At 39.1% G+C, this 18,026-nt stretch overlaps 1 protein-coding gene across 1 annotated transcript in view; it reads left to right on the top strand.

The window, feature by feature from the left end:
• col22a1 (collagen, type XXII, alpha 1) overlaps positions 1-18,026 on the top strand; it is a 349,052-nt gene that overhangs the window by 153,347 nt on the left and 177,679 nt on the right. The window contains exons 9-12 of the mRNA XM_028818045.2: positions 4,692-4,805; positions 6,319-6,363; positions 7,589-7,651; positions 12,698-12,736. Coding sequence (XP_028673878.1) covers positions 4,692-4,805; positions 6,319-6,363; positions 7,589-7,651; positions 12,698-12,736 — 261 coding nt within the window. The remainder of the gene's footprint in view (positions 1-4,691; positions 4,806-6,318; positions 6,364-7,588; positions 7,652-12,697; positions 12,737-18,026) is intronic.

Raw genomic sequence — 18,026 nt, 5'->3', positions numbered from 1 at the left:
CATCAAAATACTCCCCATATTCAATGACAACCTCCTTTCCTACTGTCATCTCCTGCATTACTCCTAACTTCCTGCACAAACATTCTTAAATTAGTGTTGATTCTTGGAATGAAATAACTGTTTTTCCCATTATGTCCCTTGCGTCCTTATTATTCATATAATGAGTCTGCCGCCTGAAGGAGAAATTGTCAGCGTCAAAATAACATTACAGTGTATGTATGTATATATGGGTCCACTGGATACATATGGTATATACGCTGTCAGTGCAGATTTAACACTGCAAATAATTATTTAGGCTTCTAGCTAATTAGTTCCAGATGACACAGTGATCCTCTACAATTTTTTCACTCTATATTAAATATTTTATATTTATTCTCTAGTTGGTTGAACACTCTGAGATGAAATTTATAAATATATTTCACTATTTGTTTTCATTTCCATTCATTTTAATAAATTATGTGGGTTATAACTTGTTAAACAATATAAAGCCAATCATCAAAAATACATATTAATTAAAACTATATGCCTTTCTAATATTTATAATAATATGTCATGAATAAGTAATAGTTATGTATTTCCATATTTAAAATGATCCAGACGGCATCTAATAAGCACAGAATACATAAATACCAAGTAATGGCTTTCAATTCAACACCCCAGACGTTTTCTTTTATATCATTAATAGTACCTCATTTTTCTCAGTTTGGTGGTCTGATGATTTTTTTTCCATTAATATCTATAATTTATAATCTTTTAAATAACTTCCAAATCACAAATGCCATATGAATAAGAATAAGGTAAGAATGACACCATCCAAAATTATTCTCTCCATGGACCTTGCTTCCCTTAATCAATAAATTGTATACTCGATATACACGAGAACAATTTTAAAATTTTTCATATTAGTAGAATATTTTATTTTGCATACTAGAGGAACTGAGAGCAAAGCAAATATTTTGGTAATGTGCAGCTCATAATATATCATATTCTCCAGTGGCTCATCTAACTAGAAACAAATTCATACTGGCCAAATGAATCATTTTCACTTTCACTTTGCAGAAAGCAGGGAGATGGCCAGTCCTTCTTAGTTTCATTGTGCTGTTTCTTTTCCCATAAAGCTTGCAGTTGCACAATTAACAGAAAAGTATTAAAATCCTCAGATTGCAACACAGTGATTATTACATTTAATCTTTAGCAAAAAAAAATTAAATGCTCTTGAAAAAGAAGACAATGCCATTCCCTGAAGTATGGTGTTTGATTTTCTCTCTTGTTTCATATTTCATGTTACGAGTGGGTCAAGTTGGAGTGCACGACTTTGTGATGAAAATATTTGCCAGAAACCCTATTGATATTTTTTACACAGTGCAAATCCCACCCTCATCACCAAGTGAATACAATACAATACAATTTATTTTTGTATAGCCCAAAATCACACAAGAAGTACCGCAATGGGCTTTGACAGGCCCTGCCTCTTGACAGCCCCCCAGACTTGACTCTCTAAGAAGACAAGGAAAAACTCCCAAAAAAACCTTGTAGGGAAAAATGGGAGAAACCTTGGGAAAGGCAGTTCAAAGAGAGACCCCTTTCCAGGTAGGTTGGGCGTGCAGTGGGTGTCAAAAAGAAAGGGGTCAATACAATACAATACACAGAACAGAACAAATCCTCAATACAGTATAAAAATAAAAATTTTTGAAGTACGGAGCAGAATTTACAGTAAATGATATCACATAAGAAGATTTGGATATACTGTATTTAGAGTCCTGGAGACCTCATCCATCAAGCTGCCTCCCCCATTTGGCCATTCCATGGCTGAAACAGCACTGGGCCAGCCAATCCGATGAAAGAACCCCTCCTTCCCCTGATTCCTGTGATCCTCCATCAGGGATGACTTTACTTTAGGCAGGCAAAACAACTTGACAGGTGGGCCATGGGCACCAAGTGCCACATTTGAATACCAAGAACAGAAACAGAATAGGTGAGGGTTAGTAACAAATTAAAACTATGATGCTACTTATGTTTTAGTGCTAATGACTAACAACAGAGAAGCAGTCTGTACAGTTAATCAGCAGCTCTAGTCAGGGTGTGCTAAACTGAAGTAGTGAGTCTTCAGCTGGGATTTAAAAGCTGAGACCGAAGGGGCATCTCTTATAGTAGCAGGCAGACCATTCCACAGTTTAGGGGCCCTGTAACTAAAAGCTCGACCTCGCATTGTTGTTTTATTAATCCTTGTATTCATAAGCAGACTGGCATCTTGAGATCTTAATGTGCGCTCAGGTTTGTAAGTCATGATAAGTTCCGACAAGTAAACCGGACCTTGGCCATTTAATGCTTTATATGTTAAAAGGAGGATTTTGAAATCTGCCTTAAACTTAACCGGGAGCCAGTGTAAGATTTTAAGAACTGGAGTTATGTGTTTGTATTTTCTTGTTCTTGTATTAATTCTTGCAGCCGCATTTTGGATTAACTGGAGGCTGCATAGAGAACAGTTTGAACATCCAGTGAACACCGCATTGCAGTAGTCAATCCTAATAGAGATAAATGCATGAATTATTTTCTCAGAATCCTGTTTATTTAGAAAGCGCCTCAATTTCCTAACATTTGAATCACCCTGGACTGCACAACATGAACCATCTCAATTTGAAGATCTGCACTGCGATAACTGCTGTTGGCCAGCCCCAGACCAATAACATCTCGCTCAGAAGCGATCTTCTTGTAGTGTGAGCTAAAGTAGTAACTCCAATCGAGTGTGGCTGTGTGTGTGTGTGTGTGCACACCTGGACCTTGCAATGAACAAAAGCCCAATGCAGAGATGTTTTCTGCCTTTTGCCCCATGCTGGAGAGATTGACTCCAGTCACCTGCAGCATTCAATATGACTATCAATCTGATATATTTTCATATTATTTTATTTATCAAATACTATATTTTATTTACATTTATTGCCATGACAACAATAAAACATAAGAAGTTTTACAAATGAAATCAAAAAAGTTCAGCTTGTTTGATTAATGACAACCTATATTTTCCAAAAATATAATTCAAATATTTTTAAGGTCCTCTAGGGTTCTTCTTCAACAAATATTTTGTTAGTTCTTTTTCCAGATTTCCTTTAAATGAAGAAGTGCTTTCTGGCTGCTGTCTAAAATGCACCTCCACTTAGTTTTCATTAGCTTCTTTGATTATGTTGGTCACTAAATAACTTAACAGACTTTCTCTTGGTTCAGCTTTACCGACACCCTTGAGAGTTTTACCTCCATACTACTGTCTCTGCCCAAGATGAGGTTTAATTTTTTAGTGATGATGAGGACGTGCTCTTTAATTCATGGATTTGTTTGGTTGCTCTGCTTTGCACAACAGAAGTCATATTTTCTAGTAACGATTACTGAGCCCTTAATTTATAGCAGCTCTTGTATCAGGTGGCGCTGTGGCTAAGGATCTATAATGGTACACGAATATGGGAAATTGCCAGTTCAAATCCAGTTACAGCCATAAGGGATCCTATTCCACTGGGGACTTGAGCAAGGTCCTTAACCTGAAAATTTACATTTACTTAATTTGGCTGACATCTTTCTTAAAGGCGACTCACAACATTTATGATAGAATTGGTTCCATTTCTTTTATTTTTCCAGTTGGAGCACAGGCAGATCTAGTGAGTTTCTCAGGGTCACACCGTGTTAGTAGCGGGATTTGAACCCACAACTTCAGGGTTTGTAGTCCATAGCCTTAACCACAGTGCCTCCATTGCTCTAAGGATGCTGTATGATGGCTGATCACATACTATGACTCCCAAAGGTCATGCGAAAAGACAATTTCCCCTTGGGGAACAATAAAGTAAACCTCAACAATAAATGTAAAAATCATGCATTTGGCATCAAGAAATAAAAAGAAGTTTGAAACAGATGAGGGCCTAAATGAGCATCTAACTCTCAAAGTGCAGCATAACAGCAAGGCAACAACAAAACAAAACAAAAAAAGAGTTAAATGGTGGTTTTAAACAGTATTGCTGGGCTCAAAGCTAACAAATGGAACACTCATGGGGAAACACTAAAATAAAATAAAGCTTTCATAATACTAATAATATTTAATTACATTTATCTAGCGATTTTCCTCCCTACTCAAAGTGCATTACATGGACAGACAGGAACCACTTCAACCACCACTTGAATGATTCGATGGCAGACGTTATTACACCCGTACGCTCACCACACATGAGCTATTAGGTGGTGAAGGTGTGAGAGAGATAGCCAATTAGAGACAGGGATGACTAGGGGGCCCGAATGGACAAGGCCGTGATGGGCGATTTAGCCAGGATGTTGGCATAAAACCTACTGTTTTTGAAAGATGCCCAGGGATCATTAATGACCACAGAAATGCAGGACCTTAGTTTCATGTCTCATTTGCATGATGGTGCCATATTTACTGTACAGAGTCCCCGTCACTGTACTGGGAAATTGGGATCCACACACAGACTGGAGGGTAAGCGCCCCCTGCTGGCCTCACCAACACCTCTTTCAGAAGCAACTCATAGCAACACAGGGATGTTGTATATAAAAGCTAACTGTAATGGAAGGAGCCAGACTTCCTCAGGAATGAAGCTGTGTTCTGCTAGAATGGGAATGCATTTAATTAAGGAACAAAATGGCATGTAATCCTTAACTCTGTTTACTTACTGCAGTATATTTCCCTTTTGCAGTGCAAAGTCACAGTTGTGACTGAGCCACCATTAGTAATACCCACAACATCACAAAGTGGAGAGCAACATGCTGGCATCAAGACTGTAAACTGCTCGTGCCAACCTGGAGAAAAGGTAAGAAAAGAAGTTAAACTGAAATATAGAAAGTGATAAAAAAACTGTATTAAAGTCAGCTAGTAACTGTATAACTTGAATAGTTTCATATCAGACTAATAAATGATTAAAATGCCGATTACTTGCAACAAAAATATTTATCTTGTTAAAATTAAACATAGTGTAGAGCAGGGGTCACCAAGTCTGGTCCTGGATGACTACCGTGGCTGCAGGTTTTCATTCTAACCCTTTTCTTAATGAGTGACCTGTTTTTACTGCTAATTAACTTCTTTTGAATTCATTTTTAATTGACTTGCTCTTGAAGACTCAGAACCCTTAATTGTTTCTTTTTCCTTAAATAGCAGCCAAACAATAACGAGATACAAAATGAGCCAAAACAACTGGTGTCCATCATACAATATCTGAAAATAAAGAAAGATGAAGGTCTCAGGATTGTTGATCTGCTCGGATCCACAAAACATTTCAACAGTGCTCTCATAAAAGAGAAAATCAACAGTTTCGGAAATGTCTGTTAATGCACCACGAGAGGGCAGCACAGTGGGTAGCACTGCTGCCTCGCAGTTAGGAGACCTGGGTTCACTTCCCGGGTCCTCCCTGCGTGGAGTTTGCATGTTCTCCCCGTGTCTGTGTGGGTTTCCTCCGGGTACTCCGGTTTCCTCCCACAGTCCAAAGACATGCAGGTTTAGGTGCATTGGCGATCCTAAATTGTCCCTAGTGTGTGCTTGGTGTGTATGTGTGTGCCCTGCGGTGGGCTGGCGCCTTGCCCGGGGTTTGTTTCCTACCTTGCGCCCTATATTGGCTGGGATTGGCTCCAGCAGACCCACGTGACCCTGTAGTTAGGATATAGCGGGTTGGATAATGGATGGATGGATGGATGCACCACGAGAGCAGCAACAAGCCACGAAATTAAAGAACAGGTTTAATTAACAACAAGAATCGGCACCTCAGTAAGCAGCTGGTTGGAGTGAAATTGGTTGAAGTTTGAGGCCCTGACTTAGTTGGTCTTCTGTTGGCTCACTCACTTCATTTCTATTTGGGTTTAAGGAAAGAAATGAAGCAATTTAGAGGAACGATGAAGAAATTCAGGGGAACAAATCTGAAAAAACAAGTCAACTAAAATGAATTCACAAGAAGTTAGATAGATAGATAGATAGATAGATAGATAGATAGATAGATAGATAGATAGATAGATAGATAGATAGATAGATAGATAGATAGATAGATAGATAGATAGATAGATAGATAGATAGATAGATACTTTATTAATCCCCAAGGGGAAATTCACAATGAATTAGCAGCACAAACAGGGCACTCATTAAAAAAAGGGTTATAATGAAAACCTGCAGCCATGATGGTCCTCCAGGACTGGATTGGCGACCTCTGGTGTAGAGCACATGCAGACGTACCGGGAATGTTGTCCTCTTTAACTTACATAAAATAGATTATACTGTGAAATATTTCCAACAGCAATAAATGCCACAGTTGTCCTCAAATTTTTTATGCTTTATTTCAGGGGGATGTTGGCCCACCTGGACTTGACGGCCCCAGAGGTCATAAGGTATACATTTTTTTTGATATCATATTTACTTCTCACACCTGACACAAAAATTAGTACTATTCCTTCAGAGCCCTTGGAGATATTTTAAATTTCCAGGCTGGGTTACCTTGGTCTGGCGTCTTGGTGTTCTTGTTGTGAAATACTCCTGGAAACCCAGTCTTCCAGTTTCCTTCCACAGTCTAAAGGCATACTGTTAAGTTGACACATACATCAAAATCGGTGACCTGTGATGAACCAGTGTCCTTTTCAGGCATTACAACTACCTAGAACCATTTCAGCCAGATAGACTCTGAGACTGAATCAGTCAGACCAGGAAAAGAGTTAAAATTAAAGGAGGAAGAAGAACATCCCTGGAAATAATAAATCATATTACATGATTGTGATAGCATGAACATTTATATTTTAAAATTGTGCTCATGAACTAATAGCGAATATTGTCTGTTAACACTAAAATCCCTGAAGCCTAGGAAAAAATTCATAATGCTGGACCACCTTAAAGTCCTTCACGCCTTTTCATCAGTGTCTTTGTTTTGCAAATGTGTCATTTGAATAATTTGTTTTCTTTGGTTATATTCTTGAATAAAAGTGCACATGTTTATTTGATATTTCGACTAAAGTCTTCGCACATTATGCACTTTACATCATTATTACTATAACATGGAAAAAGTTTATGTTTTAGGTTTGTGTTCAGCATTTCTTGCCTCGCATTTCCCGTCATCCTACATTTACACAGATCATCGTAGACACGGAACACACATGAAATGCATGTATTCCAAATAAAGATGTATTATTTACCCTATACAACTCCAAATCTCACACGCAGCTAAACAGACTTGTGCTGGGAGAATTTCAGCTGTGGCGGTGGGAGATTGGGATAGCAGTCTTCTTGCTGCCTGTGTTGATTGACATACTTGCAAAACAAAAGACGCTGATGGAGAGGTGCAAAGGAATTTAAGGTGGCCTGGCATTACAACTTTTTTGTAGGCTTCAGAGATTCTAGTGTTAGACACCATTCTTCTCATTTTTATAAAGATATCAGCTGTTGGTTGTATGCAGTAAAATGATTCATCTTACAAATCATTGAGCCTTATATACATGTACATGTATACAACTTTTATATTTAACACCAGTTTGAAGACACACACTGTGCAACTTTTCTATTGACTTAACACATTTTTATGAAATAAAAAATAATAAAGAATGATCTTATTTTTCTCTTTTAAAGGGTGAAACTGGAAGTCAAGGTGCATTTGGGCCTGCTGGAGCTAAAGGACAAAAAGGAGAAGCTGTAAGGAATCTACTTAAATATCTGCTATAAGGCTTTGTAGTTCTGTAATATTCATTGGAATTCTATCTATTCACTTGAAATTTGTAAAATAAATTGCCAATTCCCAGCACTGAGGATTAATATGTAACCTGAACTCAAGACTTATTTTTTATGCTAGAAGTTATATACTTTTGAAGAATGTTTTGTAAATTTCCCAAAGAAACATTTATTGTTTATTCAGTTTAGGTATCCATTATAAGCAACTACTAAAATTCTGTAAATAGTTATTACTTTTACCAGTAACAATAATATCCATCCATCCATTTTCCAACCCGCTGAATCCGAACACAGGGAGCCAATCCCAGCCAACACAGGGCACAAGGCAGGGACCAATCCTGGGCAGGGTGCCAACCCACCGCAGTAACAATAATATTATTATTGAAAATACTACTAATCTTGTATAATACATACTTAGACAACAATAATAAAAATGGCATGTAAAATAATTGCCTGTGTTCCTAAAAAAATGATGTTGTGGATCCTGATTTGTCTCTGATACATCCAACTCAGGACTGAAGTAAATGGTCTATAAAATCCTCATTAAAATAATTTTACAAATTATAACAAATTTTAGTTTGAATAACCTCATGACCTCGCTGAATTGTTTTTTGATGTTTTTAACAAGTTCTAAATGATGTTGGCTGATTATATCTTTTTAGTCCTGCTATCTGTTCTTCAACCTAAATTTTGAATTTTGAGCAGCGTATCTCTGCTCCCTATACATTCATACATACATACATATACAGTATATATATATATATATATATATATATATATATATATATATATATATATATATACTGTGTGTACATACACATATATATATGTTTGTACTCAGCCCAACAAAGCTCAGAGGCCTATCCACTTACCCAAAATAACATCAAGTCGAATTTTGAAGGTCCCTAAAGTCCTACTGTCTACCACACTACTTGGTAGCTAATTCCATGTGTCTAATGTTCTCTGTGTGAAGAATAATTTCCCAATGTTTCTGTGAAATGTGCTGTTAAGATGTTTCTAACTGTGTCTCTGTGTTCTTGTTGAACTCATTTTTCTAAAGTCACAGTCTCGATCCACTAGCCTAATTCCCTTCATAATTTTAAATGTCTGTTTTTAATCTCATTTTGCTTAAATTTAAAGGGCTCAGCTGTTTTAATCTTTCCTCATAACTCATCCCCTGTTTTAGTTGCTTTTCTCTTGACTTTTTCTAGCTCTGCTCTGTCCTTTATGTAGTCTGACACCAAAACTGCACACAGTACTCCAGATGATGTCTAACCAATGTGTTATAAAGCTTGAACAACACCTCCTTTGATTTGTACTCTACACATCGTGCTATATGTTGTCGTGCTATGTCTCTGTCTCAGATATCATTCCAACAGATGGTGCATGACAAACATGTGTCATCCGTTGGACTGACAATATGCAATGCATTTTATTACTACATTCATTACAAAACACATTCCAATAGATGCAAATGTTAATGCTGAATATACTGAAGTCCATGTTAATTACTTTATGTAGAGAACATATAAATATATATAGTATATATACATACATACATACATATATATATATATATATATTGCATAGTTTACTGTCAAATAATGCAAAGAGTATGTGACACGTGTTTCGGCCTTATTTGGGCTCATCAGGCGTACACACTCACTGCACCCCTCTTGGGGATCGAACCTCGGATATCAGCAACAGAGGCGAAGCCTCTTTACGTTCCGCCACGGCATGTGGTTCGTTTATTTGACAGCCTGGAGATCGGGGTGAAACGTAAAGAGGCTTCGCCTCTGACACTGACGTCTGGGGTTCGATCCCCGAGAGGGGTGCAGTGAGTGTGTACGCCTGATGAGCCCAAAATAAGGGTGAAACACGTGTCGCGTACTCTTTGCATTATTTTACAGTAAACTATTCTATTCTATTCTATGATCTACTTCTCGCAACTGAGAGGGCACCGTGGTGGATGTTTGCCGACTTGCAGACCAACCACAAGCGTTACCTGGTAGGTAACCACCCATGCAATCAGATTGTGATTCAGACTATGAATGCTATGAATATATATATATATATATATATATATATAGTGGAAACTGGCCCGGACACAGACAGGCAGACATCGTTAGTTCATCCAACACATGTTTATTATACATTATTTACACAAGTGAAACACACACAACCCCAAAACTCCCCTAAAGTCCAGGCCACACAATGCCTTGCCTTTCTCAGGTCCGCCTCCACTCCTCTTCTCCAAGACTTCATCTCTCGTTCTCCTGACTCCAGCCATCGAATGGATGGAGGCAGCCCCTTTTATACACACCCGGACGTGCTTCAGGTGCCTCCCGATTAGCTTCCGCCGACACTCCCAAATGTGGCAGAAGTACTGGCTGCACACCCGGGAGCACTGTGTCCCTGGTCTTCTTCCCCACAGCACTTCCGGGTGTAGCGGAAGTGCTGAGGGCCAGGGCTCCTCAGGCATTGGGGTGCCCCCTGTTGGTGACCACAGGCCCCTATAGGGTTGAGCTTCTAAGCTCTGTTCCCGTGGTCCCCAAAGAAACCAGGGCGGTCGCCCTCTCGTGGTCTGGAGGAGGCGTAATTCCTCCTCCGGTCCTTCTAGGCATCCCGGCTGGGTGCCACCCCCAGCCACTTGCCACAATATATATAGTATACAGTGATCCCTCGCTATATCGCGCTTCCCCTTTCGCGGCTTCACTCTATCGCGGATTTTATATGTAAGCATATTTAAATATATATCGCGGATTTTTTGCTGGTTCACGGATTTCTGCGGACAATTGGTCTTTTAATTTCTGGTACATGCTTCCTCAGTTGGTTTGCCTAGTTGATTTCATACAAGGGACGCTATTGGCAGATGGCTGAGAAGCTACCCGACGTACTTTTCTCTCTCTCTCTCTTGCGCTGACTTTTTCTGATCCTGACATAGGGGGATTGAGCAGGGGGGCTGTTCGCACACCTAGACGATACGGACGCTCGTCTAAAAATGCTGAAAGATTATCTTCACGTTGGCTACCTTCTGTGCAGCTGCTTCGTGAAGCAACATGCTGCACGGTGCTTCGCATACTTAAAAGCACGAAGGGCACGTATTGATTTTTTTATCTGTCTCTCTCTCTCTCTCCCTGCTCCTGACGGAGGGGGTGTGAGCTGCCGCCTTCAACAGCTTTGTGCCGCGGTGCTTCGCATACTTAAAAGCAAACAGCCCTATTGATTTGTTTGCTCCTTTGAAGAGGAAGATATGTTTGCATTCTTTTAATTGTGAGACTGAACTGTCATCTCTGTCTTGTCATGGAGCACAGTTTAAACTTTTGAAAAAGAGACAAATGTTTGTTTGCAGTGTTTGAATAACGTTCCTGTCTCTCTACAACCTCCTGTGTTTCTGCGCAAATCTGTGACCCAAGCATGACAATATAAAAATAACCATATAAACATATGGTTTCTACTTCGCGGATTTTCTTATTTCGCGGGTGGCTCTGGAACACAACCCCCACGATGGAGGAGGGATTACTGTATACACTATTTAGGACCTTAAATTATTTCAATTGTAATTGTGATTTTTGTCTCTATTAATTTCATATAATTTTTAATTACAATATAATTGATCTTGCATATATCTTCAATTTTCACCCATTTCTTCTTTGTTTCTTTCCTTGTATTATTTTCATGTATATATTTTTGTATCATTTTTGTTGCAATGCAATTATTTCCTTATTGATATTCTTTTGTTTACATTTTTGTTATTTTTTTAAATTATGAAATAGTGGTTGTGTGTTTTGTTCTATATACCAGCAATATATTCTTTATAAATTGATTCTTTATCCAGTTTATACTTTTCCTGTGTTTTTTATATATATTTATATATAATAGCAGCCTGCTCCACAACACATGTAAACTAAGTGTAAAATAAGTATTGCTAAAATATGTAGCGTATTCTGTTACATGCTTCATAGCACCTAGTAAAATGTGTATACATTATATTGTTTAAGACAAACTGTCAAAAAATAAATAGGTAATGTTTAATTTATTGAAATATAATGCGTGCTATAAAATGTTTTATAAATCTTTTTCACATAATATTAAAAAATGCAAAATAACAATATATTGCAAATTCTTATTTTCTTATTTTAATATTTTTTATTGTTAATAACATAATGTATTAAATGCTCATGGGATTTCGATCGGCATTTATAATGGTTAACCAATGTCAGTGCTTTTAGTATACTTTGGGATACATTGAATTCAAACAATGCAGAATTTGAATGAAAATATTTTAAAATCAATATTAACACATCAATAGGACAAAGCGAAATATGAACATTGGTGGAAATAATGACAATTCCTATGAACATTAATAAGCTGCATAATTGTCATTGTCACAACTTAAGTACTACCCCACAACTCTGAAGTGGAGTAAGCAGACCTGAGACTTGGAAGAGAGATTAGACTATTTAAATATTTGTATACTGTTAGATGAAATTTGCACATAAGACCAGAGTTAAGGAGAAATAAGCTAAATTTTTAATTTCAATAATTTGTGGGTAATATGGTGGCACAGTTGTGGACACCACAGCCTCACAGATCCACTGGTCTGTGTTTAGATCTTTCAGTTTGTTTTTTATTAGTTTTGCTCCGAGTAGTCCAGTCTTACTCGCACACCCCCAAGACATACACAGAAGGTTAACTGGATGTTCCGGTCTGTCCCCATAACAGTATTAGTGTGTATGGCTGGGTGCTGTGATGGACTGGCAGCTTGTCTAGGGTCATATCCTGCCTTGTGTTCACTGTTACTGGGATATGCTTAGGCCTTCACAACCCTAAACTGTATTTGGCAGGTTTATGTGTATCAATGTTCTAACTCTATCCTGTGTATTATAAGTGTCGGTCAGGCATGTTTAATTAATTTAAAACTTTGTAATGAGCCTGCCTATTTCTCAAATGTATACTGCAATGTCTATGTGACAAATTGTTCACTTATTACTCTTTTTATTATTACAGGGTTCAGCGTCTTCAGTTAAAGGAGATAAAGGGGAAAAGGTAAGAAATAAGAAAAACAAACTACTTTCAAATGAAAATAACTAAGCCAGCATATGTTTTCCACATATAATGAATCACAGAGATTAGTGAGAAACTTTACAATGTTCATATGTTTGTACATGTTACTTTTTTGTGGCTTTCAATAAAGGGGGGACAGCTTGCATTTCTCCATCTGTTCTCATGAACTTCTACAGGTGCACAGTGGAGTCCATCCTCACTGGCTGCATCTCAGCTTGGTATGGTACCTGCATGGTTTAAGATCATAAAGCCCTGCAGAAGGTGGTGAAGACAGCATAGAATATCATTAGCACCCTGCTGCCTTTTACTCTGGACATATACAACACTATCTGCCTTAGAACAGCAAACAAACGTACTAAAGACCTCAGCCATACTGCAGGCTTTTCTTACTCCTTCCTTCTGAACCACACCACTAGATTCAGGGGCAGTTTCAACCCACAAATCAACAAACAAAAACAAACAGTGTATGTGTGTGTATGTATGTGTATAGTGCCTCCAAAGCATCACAGCCACAATAAACACAACAATAAAGCAAGAATAATTCCTAATTTCTCCTCCACACCTCCCAGCAAGCTCTGTCCTTTACCTCCCAACTCCAGCTTGCTTGCTGAGTTCACAGCAGTCCTTTAAATAGTCCTTGATCTGGATCAGATGGAGAGTTTGTAATTTCTTCAGCCCGGAAGTACTTCCGTGCTTCCATCCCCGTGACTTTGAAGTACTTCTGCGCTATGTAAACAGTAGGGAATCCCCAGTCTCCCTGCAGCATCTCCTGGTGGCACCCACAGTACCCAGCAGGGCTGTGTTACCAAGTTCCAAGTCCCATAGTGCCCTGCGGGCATCCAGGGGGCACCGCTGCAGTCCGGGGAAGCTGCCATCTATCATCCTGGGGGAGGCAGTGTCCTTGATAAGCTGCCTTCCATTACGGCCATCTCTTACAGTACGTATATACTGTATTTATATTGTGCAAGTGTAAGCACACACAAATTTTCTTTTCTTTTTCTCTTGTGGGAAATGCCTTCCCCATTCCCCACAAGGCAAACACTGTCCCCAGTACACAGCACAACACACTTTTTCTTTCTTTCTTTCTCTTTCTTTCTTTCTTTCTTTCTTTCTTTCTTTCTTTCTTTCTTTCTTTCTTTCTTTCTTTCTTTCTTTCTTTCTTTCTTTCTTTCTTTCTTTCTTTCTTCTCCTCCACTCCTCCCGGCAAACTTCGTCTAACTCATCCTGACTCATCGAGTAGTGTCTGCTGGCCCCTTTTATAAAGCACCCGGAAGTGCTCCAGGTACTCATTGACACATTTCCGGCAGCACCTCCTGGGTGTGGTGAAAGAGCTGCTGAGCACCCCTTGGAGGCACCCACGGATCCCAACAGGGCCATATCAAACTCAAATTCCACGGAGCCCTGTGGGAGTCCGAGGTACCGCTGTGGCCCATGGTTGGCTGCCACTTAGCACTCTAGGGGAGATAACGCTCTGGCCAAAATGAAACAAAATGGTGGCCACTCTACAATAAATAACTATAACAAAAACAACACAGCATAGTAAGCCATTTTCTTATGACGGTTCGTCAGGTTTTGGAGAGCCGTGCTCTTTGGTACAGTTGGTTCAGAACTGACCATGTCCACAGGACAACAACAGGCTTTAAAGGTGGATACTCAAAGGGGTGGAGTCAAGTGTTTTCATTGGCTGTCTTCTCAGTGCTATGAAGGGAAAAGAAGAGAAGGTTAGCGCATGCGCCCCCTCATGACTTGGGGTGGTAATACCTGCTTCAGATGAGCTTGAAGGCTGATCAACACATGCGCATGCATGACACAATGTATATGTGTATGGGTGACACTTCTTTATCATCACGGAGTATCAGAAGGTACAGCATGTATCCTGTCCAGATTAGGCATCAAGATAGCGCACAAGCCTACAAACACTCTGCAGAGACACAGAACGTGGTTTACAACATACCATGTGATTTATGCTCAGCTGTATACATGGGACAAACATTAAAATTACTCACCACATGTTTACATGAACATCACAATGTGGTCAGAAGAAAGGACTCACGGTCTTTGATTTACACACATACAAGTTCAACACATTTAAATTGAACTCAGTGCAAGTAAAATTCAATGCTGATAATAAAAGTGCCAGAGAACTGGCTGAAATGGGGCTATCCAATGAAAACACCATTAACAGACATTTGGACATGAACCCAGCATACGCAGGCTTGAAAAGAAGAACGTGCACATAATAAGTAAGACTTTATAACCAGCACCCTTCAAACCCCACCATATCAATATCTACCTACCTTCCCCATCCTTATTTGCTGCATATTGGCTTGGATTCCTGTAAGTCTAATCATTTTCCTTTGACGATGATACCTGATAGGAGTCGAAAACTTAGGAATAAAAAACAAATTTAAGATACATTATTCATTTTATCCTGTTGTTTTATACACATATTTATATATTTATATATAGGCGGCTTCCTGGGTCCTAAATGTGTGGAGTTTGCATGTTCTCCCGATGTTTGCATGGGTTTCCATCTGGGTACTCCGGTTTCCTCCAACAGTCCAAAGACTTGCAGGTTAGGTGCCTTGGCAATTCTAAATTGTCCCTACTGTGTACTTGGTGTGTGGGTGTGAGTGTGTGTGTGTGCGCGCGCCCTGCGGTGGGCTGGCGCCCTGCCCGGGGTTTGTTTCCTGCCTTGCGCCCTGTGTTGGCTGGGATTGGCTCCAGCAGACCCCCGTGACCCTGTAGTTAGGACATAGCTGGTTGGATAATGGATATATATATGTACTATATATATATATATAGTGTCACACATTGTATTATATAGTTTGTGAACACCTGACCGTCACACTTATATGAGCTTGTTGCACATCTCATTACTAAAGTAAGTGCATCGATATGGAGTTAATCCCCCATTTTGCACTCCTCTGGGAAAGCTTTCTACAAGATGTTGGAGTGTGTCTGTAAATATTTGTGCCCATTCAGGCTAAACATCTTTTGTGAGTTTAGGTACTGATACTGGACAAGAAGACCTGGCTTGCATTCTGATTCATTCCAAAGGTGATCAGTAGGGTTGAGGTCAGGGCTTGTGCAGGCCATTTAAGTTCCTTCATGTCATTATGGACCTGTCTTTGTGCACAGGGGAAAGTCACGCTGGAACAGAAAACTGTTGCCATAAAATTGGAAGTGCACAATTATCTAAAATATTTTTGAATTCTATAGCATTAACAGTACCCTTCATGGGAGCCAAAATCCTGAAGAAGAGCTCTAGCCCATTATCCCTCATCTACCAATCTTTATAATAGACACTCTGCGGTCTGGAAGGTAGTGTTCTCCTGGCATCTGCCAAACCCAGATTCATTCATCAGGCTGCCAGATAGTGAAATGCGATTTATTACTACAGAGAACACGTTTCCACTGCTCCAGAGCCCAACTGCGGCCTGCATCACATCACTCCAGCCAATTCTTGACATTGCTCATAGTGATCTTAGCCTTGTGTGCAGCAGCTTGTCCAGGGAAACCCAATTAATGAAGCTCCCAATTCACAGTTCTGGTGCTGATGTTGCTTACAGTTTGGTACTCAGTTGTGAGGAATTCCACAGTGGACAGGTGATTGTTATGTGCTATGCACTTAAGCATTCGGTGGCTCTGCTCTGTGAGTTTGTGTGTTGTACCACTTTGCGGCTGAGCTGTTGTTGCTCCTCGGCTCTTTCACTTCACAATACTAGCACTTGCAGTGGACCACAGAAAGATCTAACAGAGCAGAAATATCAGATACTAACTTGTAGCAAAGGTGGCAGCCTATGACAGTACTACATTTAAGTCACTGAGCTGTTCCGTACAATCCAATCTACTTCCAATGTTTGTTAAAGGAAGATTTGTGTTAACAATGGCTGAGGCTAAACTTGATACTTTGGAGGGGTGTCCACCTACTTTTTGCCACATAGTGTATGTTGTGTGCCATGTAACTTTTTTATTACTTCAATTTTTTTTTTTGTATTGCACTATAGTCAAGTGTTCTGAGCAGATATGCAAGTAAGAATTCCATGGCACTGTGTACACATGATAATAAACTTGAGTTGACTTGTTAATCTGCCACTTTGTGCCAACTCCACATGGAAGCCAACCGCATGTATAATTAGGCCCAGAGAGACTGCAGGTTTTGTTATTTTCCATCTGTTTGCTTTCTGCTTTATTTTTCCTCCCTTTATACATCCATCTCTTGTGTTTACTGTATATTTTGGCCTCATGGTATTATTCTTGACAAGACAGATGCAACAATACTGCCCCTCTTTGTCTCGATATATAAATAAATGTCTGTGATATATACGAAAATGCTAGTTATATTCTGGTAAAGGAAATTCTGCAGTATGTTGTAGTAGTTCTGTAGCAGTTTAATATTCCTTCCTTCTTTAAAGAAATAAAAACTCTTAATCATAAAAAAGGGGATCTTTTTTGAGAACAATACCAAGCACTGGTAATATGAAGAGGTAAATGATAATTGGAGATTCTGCTCTAAAGAAAAATATTAGTCCCAGCTAACTGCATATTCACTGAAGCAGTTCTGCGCTGCGCTTGCCCACCATAAGCATTTAACAACCCAGAAAAGCCGAGATGCTTTCTTAACACACTGTGTGTTGTATCTATGACAGAAGGCATCTGAGCATGGCAAATGCCAGTTGAGAGAGAGAATTTAATGATGAGTGGAGCTATTGTCTTACATGACAAGCTTTAAGCTGTAACATTAAAACGTCATGCTTCAATGCTGTACACATTTGAAAGTGCAATACACAGAGGAATAAATACGCAACAAACTGGCTGATGTGCTGCGTTTATGTGTATGTTTCATTGTCTGCCGTGATTACTAACAGATGCTGGCTCTCGTAAACCACATGTCATTAAAACAAATTATGCAAAAGGCATACGTTCATTTTTGACTCTCTATGTAATATTTCAGATATGCATTTGGAGAAAGACATGACACCGTGTAGAAATTCTATGAAACTCACAAGCTTGCTATTCTGTACTGTTCAACTTTACACTCATTAAAACGCACACGTTTCAGCGATTATTTTTAATTGGATGGTGTTAACTATCTCTGTGATGGACATAATCCCTCATTAACCTTTATGGAACTGTTTGTGTTATCGTTTCTTGTTTGCATTTCATTGCTCAGTAAACTTCAAATTTGTCAACTAATCCCATTTAAGTTTACCTTCAAACCGTGTAGTGTTCTTATGTGTGGAAATATTCCTCACATATCTCAGTTACC

This window comes from Erpetoichthys calabaricus, chromosome 13 (genome assembly GCF_900747795.2).
Source record: "Erpetoichthys calabaricus chromosome 13, fErpCal1.3, whole genome shotgun sequence".
Lineage (NCBI taxonomy): Eukaryota > Metazoa > Chordata > Cladistia > Polypteriformes > Polypteridae > Erpetoichthys > Erpetoichthys calabaricus.
Note: the sequence above shows the minus strand (reverse complement) of the source record. Positions and strands in the feature narration are given on the sequence as shown.